Source organism: Phoenix dactylifera, unplaced genomic scaffold (genome assembly GCF_009389715.1).
Source record: "Phoenix dactylifera cultivar Barhee BC4 unplaced genomic scaffold, palm_55x_up_171113_PBpolish2nd_filt_p 000007F, whole genome shotgun sequence".
In the NCBI taxonomy this organism is placed as follows: Eukaryota; Viridiplantae; Streptophyta; class Magnoliopsida; order Arecales; family Arecaceae; genus Phoenix; species Phoenix dactylifera.
The window spans coordinates 2099232-2108789 of record NW_024067666.1 but is presented as its reverse complement, the minus strand read 5'-3'; the positions used below and the strand labels follow the sequence as shown (position 1 = coordinate 2108789).

Genomic DNA, 9558 nt, shown 5'->3' with positions numbered 1-9558 from the left:
GAGACTCTTGTGGTGTCTCTAAGCAATTCTGCACCTGATGGCAAGGTCACTTTGGATATGGTAAAGGATAGCATGCTAAATGAAGAGGTTAGAAAAAAGGAACAGGGAATATCTCCTGAAGCTGAGGCTCTTATGATAGAAAGAAGAGGTAGAAGCAAAAGCAAGTATCCTTACAATAGAGATAAATCCAGGGGCAGGTCAAAGTCAAGGAAAGGCATAAAATGCTATCATTGTGGCAAACTAGGACACATGAAAAGAGAGTGCAGAGCATTGAAAAGAGAGCAGAACACAGAAAAAGGTGAAGCAAAGACAGAGGAAAAGGATGTTACAGCAGTTGCAGCTGATGCAGATGTCATTGTTGTTAGTGATGGTTGTGTCAACCTTGCATATGAAGATAGTAACTGGGTGATTGATTCTGGTACTTCTTTTCATATCACTCCACATGGTGGTTTCTTCACATCCTATACTTCTGGTGATTTTGGTTGTGTTAGGATGGGAAATGATGGTTTATCCAAAATTGTTGGCATGGGGAGTGTATGTTTAGAGACCAATACAGGGTGCAAGTTGCTACTCAAAGATGTTAGACATGTTCCGGATATCCGCCTCAATTTAATCTCCACCGGCAAGCTTGATGATGAAGGTTATAGCAATCATTTTGGTGAAGGAAAATGGAAGCTCACAAAAGGCTCTTTGTTGATAGCAAGAGGAAAGAAAAATAATACTCTCTATATGATGCAAGCAAAGCTAAAGAAAGGAGAGGTGAATACAATTGATGATGATTTCTCTACAAAGCTTTGGCACAAAAGGCTTGGGCACATGAGTGAGAAAGGACTTCAAATTCTAGCCAAGAAGGAGTTGCTACCAAATACCAAAGGTGTGTCTTTGAAAACTTGTGTTGATTGTTTAGCCGGAAAACAACATAGAGTTGCATTTCATAGAACACCTATATCTAGAAAAATTAACATTCTAGATTTGATACATAGTGATGTATGCATGATGGATAGTAGAACTCTTGGTGGTGCACTTTATTTTGTTACCTTTATTGATGATCATTCTAGAAAGGTATGGGCTTTTGCTTTGAAATCCAAGGATCAAGTCTTGGATATATTTAAACACTTTCATGTCATGGTTGAAAGAGAGACAGGCAAGAAGCTAAAGTGCATCAGGGCAGATAATGGAGGTGAGTATAGAGGGCCATTTGAAAAATATTGCAAAGACTATGGCATTAAGCTCCAAAAGACAGTTCCTAAAACACCGCAAGAAAATGGAGTTGCAGAGAGAATGAATAGAACAATTGTAGAGAGAATCAGATGTATGCTCTCTCATGCAAAGTTGCCAAAACTATTTTGGGGTGAAGCTATGAGGACTGCAGTGGATTTGATCAACCTTTCTCCATCGGCTCCTTTGGATGGTGATGTGCCAGAAAGAGTTTGGACAGGAAAAGATGTATCCTACAGTCATTTGAAGGTGTTTGGATGCAAGATATTTGTTCACATTCCAAAAGATGAAAGGTCTAAGCTTGATGGAAAGTCTAAAGAATGTATTTTCTTAGGTTATGGCCATGAAGAATTTGAATACAGGTTGTGGGATCCAAAAGACAAAAAGGTGATCAGGAGTAGAGATGTTGTCTTCTTTGAAGATCAATTTATTGAAGACTTTGGAAAGCAAGAGAAGCCGAAGTATTTGAACAGTTCTCCAATTAATCTTGATCCAGTTCCTCCACCTATGGTACATGATGATGATAGAGGAGATGTGCAGGATGACAGTGAGCATAGTGATACAGGTGCTAGTGAGGATTCTACAGGTGATAATGGTCACAGTGAAGCTTCAGAACATGGTGAGCTATCAAGTCAGTCTGAAATGACAGAACCAGAGGTCAGAAGGTCTACTAGACAGCACAGAGCATCATCTAGATATCCTGCTTCAGAGTATGTTTTTCTTACAGATGAGGGGGAGCCAGAATGCATACAAGAAGTGCAGAATCATAAGGACAAAGATAAATGGTTTCAAGCTATGCAAGAAGAAATAAAATCCTTATATGAAAATCATACTTTTGATTTGGTAAAGCTTCCTAAGGGTAAGAGACCACTCAAGAACAAATGGGTATACAGATTAAAGGAGGATGAGAGCGGCTTAAAACCTAAGTACAAAGCAAGATTAGTTGTGAAGGGCTTTGGTCAGAAGAAAGGTATAGATTTTGATGAAATTTTTGCTCCGGTTGTGAAAATGTCATCTCTTCGGACTATATTGGGTTTGGCAGCTAGTATGGACCTTGAGATTGAACAACTTGATGTGAAGACAGCCTTCTTGCATGGAGACCTAGAGGAAGAAATTTATATGGAGCAACCTGAGGGGTTTAAAACTAAGGGCAAAGAACATCTTGTTTGCAAGTTGAAGAAAAGCTTATATGGGCTTAAACAAGCACCAAGACAATGGTATAAAAAGTTCGATTCTTTCATGATGGGCCACGACTACAAGAGGACAAAATCCGATCATTGTGTCTATGTACAAAGGTTTAGTGATGGTAATTTTATCATTCTATTGCTTTATGTAGATGATATGTTGATTATTGGCCGTGATACTAACAAAATTGATAGGTTGAAGAAAGACTTAAGCAAGTCGTTTGCCATGAAAGATATGGGGCCCGTAAAGCAAATGCTTGGCATGAGAATTTCTCGTGATAGAAAGATCAAGAAGCTTTGGCTATCACAAGAAAAGTATATTGAAAGGATGCTCGAGCGGTTTAATATGGAAAAGGCTAAATCGATTTCCTCTCCACTTGCAAATCATTTCAAACTCACAAACAAGCAATGTCCTACAAATGAAAGGGAGAAAGAGGAGATGCAAAATGTACCCTATGCTTCAGCAGTAGGAAGTTTGATGTATGCCATGGTGTGTACAAGACCAGACATAGCATATGCAGTTGGTGTTGTGAGCAGATTTCTCTCGAATCCTGGCAAAGAACATTGGGCTGCAGTCAAATGGATACTTAGATACCTTAGAGGTACTTCCAAAGCTTGCTTATGCTTTGGAAATGGAAAAACTATGCTAGAAGGATTCACAGATGCAGATATGGCTGGTGATATTGATACTCGAAAGTCTACATCGGGATACATGATGACTTTTGCAGGGGGAGCTGTTTCATGGCAGTCCAAATTGCAGAAATGTGTTGCTTTGTCCACTACAGAGGCCGAATATATTGCGGTGACAGAGGCATGTAAGGAAATGTTGTGGATGAAAAGATTCCTCCAAGAATTGGGCTTGAAACAAGAAAAGTATACTCTCTTTTGTGATAATCAGAGTGCCATTCATCTTAGCAAGAATCCCAGCTTTCATTCAAGGTCGAAGCACATTGATGTGAGGTATCATTGGATTCGGGATGTGTTGGAAGAAAAACTTTTGCATCTAGAGAAAATCCATACCGATGAGAATGGGTCGGATATGATGACTAAAATTTTGCTTAAGAAGAAGCATGATATTTGTATGCTTAAGGCAAGCTTGGTGGAGCCTCTCACATAAGATGGGAGGGGGAGAATTGTTGGCCGAGTCCCACCTTATGTGAGGTGGGACCCAGCAATTTAAATAAAAAAAAAAGAAAAAAAAAAAGGAAACAAAAAGAGGGAAAAGAGGGGTTAGGGTTAATTATTCTATTAGAGGGTGGATGAGAAGAAAACAAAAGAGGGTAGCCGTCTTGGGAGAAGTGCTTGTGGAATCCATCTCAAGGAGGAGGTGAAGATCTTATTCAAGGCATTTCAAGAGGAAGAAGAACCTTGTGCAAACCTACACTCGGTGAGATTGTTCTCATTTTATTATTGGAGCCTAAACTCTTTTCATATAAACTCTTTGTTTGTGATCCAAGGAAGAGATCCTTGATGTATGTGATCCTCTAGCTTAGCCTAGAGAAGATACTTTGTAAGCCCATTATTGTTGATAGTGGAGGTTTGTGGTGGACTTAGGTCCGGTGGTTTTTCCCCTCATATTGGAGGGTTTTCCACCTAAAAATTCTTGTCTCTTTCTTGTAGTTTGTTTTTGGTGGTTCTTACATTGATTAATTATTGTGGTATTCTCATTCTACTCACACAAAGATAGGAAAGTTTTCATCTAGTAAAGAGGTCTTTCCTAACAAGTTTGTAGATGACTTTTGAAACTGTTAGGATCAACCAGGCAATTTAAAGAAAGATATATATATATATATATATATATATATATATATATATATATATATATATATATATATATAAAGAACTACATTTTTAATTCATAAATGCATATAACTAACATAAAACATGCAGATAGCACCTGCTGTTGTTCAAACCAATTAATTTAAAATTATTTGTTAATCAAATTTTTATATAAATTTATAGCTATCAATAATCCATAATGTTTTGCTGCATCCTAAGTTCTTTGTTTGTAAGGTTAGAAGCGTTGTGAGCTTTGCTCTGTGGTTGCCATTGGATGCTTAAAATCAGAGGATTTTTCCGAACAAGTCAGCTTATGGTTCCTGGATTGCTGAATTGGCACTTATCTCATGTCAGAATTTCTTCAGGCAAGGTCAGAATTCATCTTTACCGATGATGCATCGCACAGGGGTGCAAGTCTCGCTCCTTGGTGAGCCCCTCACCTTCCTCACTTGTTGTGGTTGGTTAGGTGGCCCATCTCCATCACACCTCACTCCTATGGCTGAACAAGGAGCATTATAGAGCTTATCACCATTTGCAGGACCAAATAATTTGGCTCGATTCCTTTGGATCGCCAAGTCCATGGCAATGGTGGACCAGCCAAACCCTCTCCTGCACGACATCTTCCATCCCTCAGCTTTCTATAAATCATATCATACACCACGCATACCATATAGTGGTGCACCCCACCAATCATAACTACTTTCTATAGGCTGCAATCATCAAGCGCTGGTCTCGATGCATCGCCACATAAAGAGCAGCTGTAGGCTCCACTGTTATGTAGTGCACATGGTGTGGAATATAATTTTTTCAGCTTTCTTGTCTTTTCTTTCTGTGCTAGCCACATCTTTCAAGAAAACAACTGACCAGCTATATCTGGTGGGCTACTTTGCTGGTGATAAGCTCCTCTCTAGTTTTTCTATGCCTATTATTGCCAATCTTCAAGTCTTTGAAGCGTTCAACATGTGTACATATCTATTATTACAAAAAAAAAAAAAACTTTGGTTTATATAATTAGATGCAGTATGTTGTAATGAAGTTGGCAAAACACAAGCAAGATCTACGGCAAAATTAGGTTTTTTTTTTCAGAAATAATATTAAATCATAAGTCTAAACCATCCAAGTGGTAGAATGATGAATCTCGCAGACAACTTTGGAATTCATTTGTAGTGGTGGGGTCGCATGATAAATTGTTCTTCTATATTTGATGGAATCTGCTTTTCCAATTAATCTAGCACATGCATCCGGGATATATAATGATGAATGTTGCAAACTAGTTCAGAAGTAATTTGTCATGGAGGGCTTGCATGATGAACTATTCCTCTATAAGTTAGCTTTGCTTCAAACAGTGCACATGCTGCTACGAGGGGAAAACATTTGCATCCGACTACTTTCTCATTTCAAGGCAAATGTTTCATGACACATGGGACCAACACAAACATGATATCCGATCGATTTGTGTATATGACGAAACTTACGAAGATTATTGGCTAAAGCTTTTGTAATCACAACATTTCTCAGATTTGATTTGTCAGAACTTTTTAGTTTTTGGCCTACCAATTATCAGATTTAGCATGCTAATTTATAGAGAATTCACATGCTTCGATAATTTGCAATGCTAGAAATTTTCTAGAATGTAACTTGTCAATCACTAGCAGTCATAATACTCAGCAGTTACCAGTTTTATGTGCATAAACAGGTGCATAATACCTATCATCATGCTACAAACTAATATTAAGTACCTTGTGGGACATGGTGTTCTATATCATCACTTATGATAAGGCACCATTCACCAGAATCCATAGGACCACTATTCACATATTTAACCATCTGCCAACACAAAAGAATCAAATGTAGAGCTTGCAAAGGGCCCATCCAATATCATTGCAAGTTTTTAATTATAGAGATAATGACCCATGATTAAATTATTTCGTAAATCAAGTTAAAAATTCTATAAGAACGCATCTTGCTTCTGCAGTCAAACACGCAATTAACAGTGAATCTCGATCCTATTGCATTTTTATATCCTTTTCACGTGCATGGTGGACCCGCCAATATCTTTGACCCGTCAACCTCATCTTCCCGGAAACGGCCCCCCGTGCCGCCTCAAAAGGTGGCTCTTTTCAACGACGTCATTTTCACCGACGAGCCCAGCGCCGACGAGCCCACCTCGATCTCGAAGGAGTCGTAGCGGAGGAAGAGCTCCACCACCAGCATCCGCGCCACTAGCACCACGAAGTCCTTGCCCGCGCACTGCTTGTTCTCCGTCGTCGGCGCCTCCGTCTCAGGCCCGTTCGACCACAGCACGTGGCGGAGCATCGCCTCCCCCGCATCCCCGACGAACCGCTCCGCCACGAACTCCTCCGCCCGGTCGAACACCCTCGGGTCCTTGGTCGCGAAGGGCTGGTACCCGAAGAGCATCTCCCCGGCTCGCACCTCGAACCGGGCGTCGTGACTCTCCACCACCAGGTTCCGCTTCGCCCGCCCGTGCTGAAGCGGCACGGGGGGCTCGATCCGGAGCGTCTCGTACACCACCGACTTCATCAGCGGCATCGACTCCATCGCCCTCATGCTCACCTCGCCGCCGTTGGCCCTCACAGCCGAGCGGATCTCATTTGCCAGCCGGCCGTGCAGCCGCGCTCCGGCGCGCCCCACCCACTTGATCAAGCTCGGGAAGAGGATCTTCATCCCGCCGAAGGCGTTGAAGCAGGTAGCGAAGAGGATGTTGTGGACCGCCTCTTCTCTCGAGATCCCGAGCCGGTCCGCCTCGTCCAGCGCAGGGCCGGCAGATTCCCAGAAGAAATCGGCGAGCCGGTTGTAGTCGCCTCGGACCAGCGCCGGCGGGAGGCGGAAGGAGTGGAGGAAGAAATCCTCTAGATAGTTGGGGAGGCCTAAAGTCAACAGGGGACCGAGCTGGAAGAGGACCCATTTCGTGATCAATTTGGGGCCCTCGAGGCCGAGCTTGGTCTCGACAGGATCCTTGCCAAGGAGTGATCTTGCAAGGAAATCGAAAGCCGCCCGGTCGTTGGCCTCCCCGAAGTCGGCCTTCCCCTTCTTGGCGAGCTCTGCTTCGAGGGTATCGAAGAGGGAGCCAAAAGTCCGGCGGAACTCGGGGATGATAGCGTGGCGGCGGGAGGAGAGGAGGAAAAAGAGGAGCTTTTTGAGGGGGGCGTGGTTCGGCTCGGAGGGGTCGAGGTAGGAGAGGACGCGGAAGCCGCCGGTGAGGTTGGTGGAGGGCATGAAGGTGCCCGTAAAGAGGTCACGCTTCTCGACGAGGGAGGTGTCGAAGAGCACGGGGAAGCTGGCGGCGTCGAGGAGGGCGACGACGCGGGGGTCGGGGGCGACGAAGGGTCCCGGGGGCATGTTGACCCGGAAAACCGTTGACTGGTGCTGCTGGATCCGGGACTTGAAGAACTCGTCGCGGCCTTCGAAGTAGAAGTAGTTAAGCCGGTCGCGGAGTGGGCCGATGAAGGGAAGCCCGTAGTCTCCGGGGATTTTCCGTAACGGGAGCTTGGACGACGAGGAAGAGGAGGGAGTTGCTGTAACGGGTTTTCCCGATACGGAAGCGGCGATACGATTAGGGATCGGGCGGCGGGTGGTGATACGAGTTTGGGAGCGGCGCGGGATAGTGGGAGAGGAGAAGGTCAAGGAGGCGGAGGCCATATTTTGTTCACCTGTTCTTCTCTCTTCTCTCTTCTCTCTTCTCTCTTCTCTCTTCTCTTCCTTGGATCAAAGCGTGTATTATTGTTATTATATGAAGAAGAGGGGAGGTGAGGACTCCGTCGGCACTCGTAGCAGTGGTGGTCGCTGGGGTGGACCCAGAGAGGGTGGGGTTTTTAAAGAGGGGAGAAGATGGTTGGCCCATCGTATGTAACCAAAAGCCGTGCAGCGACTAACATATATACATGGGAAACGTGCTTTAATCGGCTTGCCGTTTAGAATTTTGATCCGCTGCAAGGTGAAAACTTTAATTTCCACTCGTGTTCACGGATCATCGCGTAAGGGGATGGAGAGAGCTCGTCGGTGCGAGCATGCACGAAACACGGCAGTTTGCGAGTAAACGCACAACAGGTGTCCGTCGGAATGGGTGTCGGCATGCGGGAGCCGCGGCCGGAAGCCGGCCCTTGGCCCCGACTCCCGAGTGGAATCGGTGAAAGTGGACGTAGACGGATGGGTCCAATCTGGTGTGTTTGCTGACGTGAGAAAACCTGGTTGTTGGTCCACAATAAAGGCTTTGCGTCGGATTTGGATGGCGGGGAAAGGTATGCGGACTTTTCGTTGGGAACCTTTATGTCAACGCTCAGAATTGAGCCGTGGAAAACGCTTTTGGAATGCAGGATTTCAAGCGGCGCGTGGGAATGTGTTTCCATTCGTTGGTAAAATTTCAGCACAAGGTGAGCGGGCACGCGTTGAACAAACACATTGAGCTTTTCACCAAAAAAAAACACAAACACATTGAGCTAAGCATTTACCGGACGTGTAAGAGCATCCTTTATTGTGCTAGTGGGAAGTCGTTGAGATTAGTGAAGAGATAAAAAGGGTGATGTGCCGCATGTATTGCCGAGTGTTCCACCGTGTTTGGTTCGGATAAGTGGAGCTGAGGATAAAAACATTTGTTAGCATGACTTTTAAGATCACAGAGCAATCTACATCAACCTGTAATATTTTTTTTTTAATTCGTATGATCTTTATATTATTTTTTTTCTGTTAGCATAAAAATATTGTTACTATAATATTATTTATTAGTATGAAGTATTATTTTCTTTATATAAAGTCTGTACACCAATATATATAATCCCTGATATTCTGAATATGAGTTCTCTCTCTCTTATTTTTCCCTGATATCAATCTGCCATATTAGCTTCTGATTTGCCATATCAGCTTTTGGATTGCTATATCAGCTCCTGATCTGTCACAGATTCTATGCTGTTACATCAGTATGACACATTAATCTATCCTATTAACTTTTGAATTGCAATATTAGCTTCTGATTTATTATATCAATTTCTGAACTACTGTGGCAGCTTCTTCTGATCTACCATATCAGACTTTGTGCTGCCACGTCAACTTTTGATATGTTACTTCAACCTCTAAACTACCACGTCAGCTTCTGAGCTGCTACTTTAGCTTCTGATCTACTGTGCGAGCTTCTAAATAATTTCATTTTATGGTTTCTAAAGTCAAGTTGGTATCTATAGCACCACTTTAAGTTTGAGGTGGGGTATAGAATGACTTTAAGAATCACATAACAATTTATACCATTCCATAGTATTTTTCTTTATTATTATTATTCTTGTATTATTTTTTTTGTTAGTATGATCTTATTAGCATGATTTTAGGGATCACGTGACAATCTATATCAGACCTTTTTTTTGTTAGC

The 9558-nt window shown here is 42.9% G+C and overlaps 1 protein-coding gene across 1 annotated transcript; it reads right to left on the bottom strand.

Annotated features, from left to right (window-relative positions):
- Positions 1-6030: 6030 nt before the first annotated feature.
- On the bottom strand, positions 6031-8018 carry LOC103715824 (allene oxide synthase 1, chloroplastic-like). Its single transcript, XM_008803583.2, has one exon. The coding sequence runs from the start codon at positions 7839-7841 to the stop codon at positions 6285-6287; it is 1557 nt and encodes a 518-aa protein (XP_008801805.2). The 5' UTR covers positions 7842-8018; the 3' UTR covers positions 6031-6284.
- Between the last annotated feature and the right edge of the window lie 1540 nt (positions 8019-9558).

What these genes read in the sequence shown, in the direction of transcription:
- LOC103715824 (XM_008803583.2), bottom strand. Translation starts at nt 7,841, where the DNA reads ATGGCCTCCGCCTCCTTGACCTTCTCCTCTCCCACTATCCCGCGCCGC.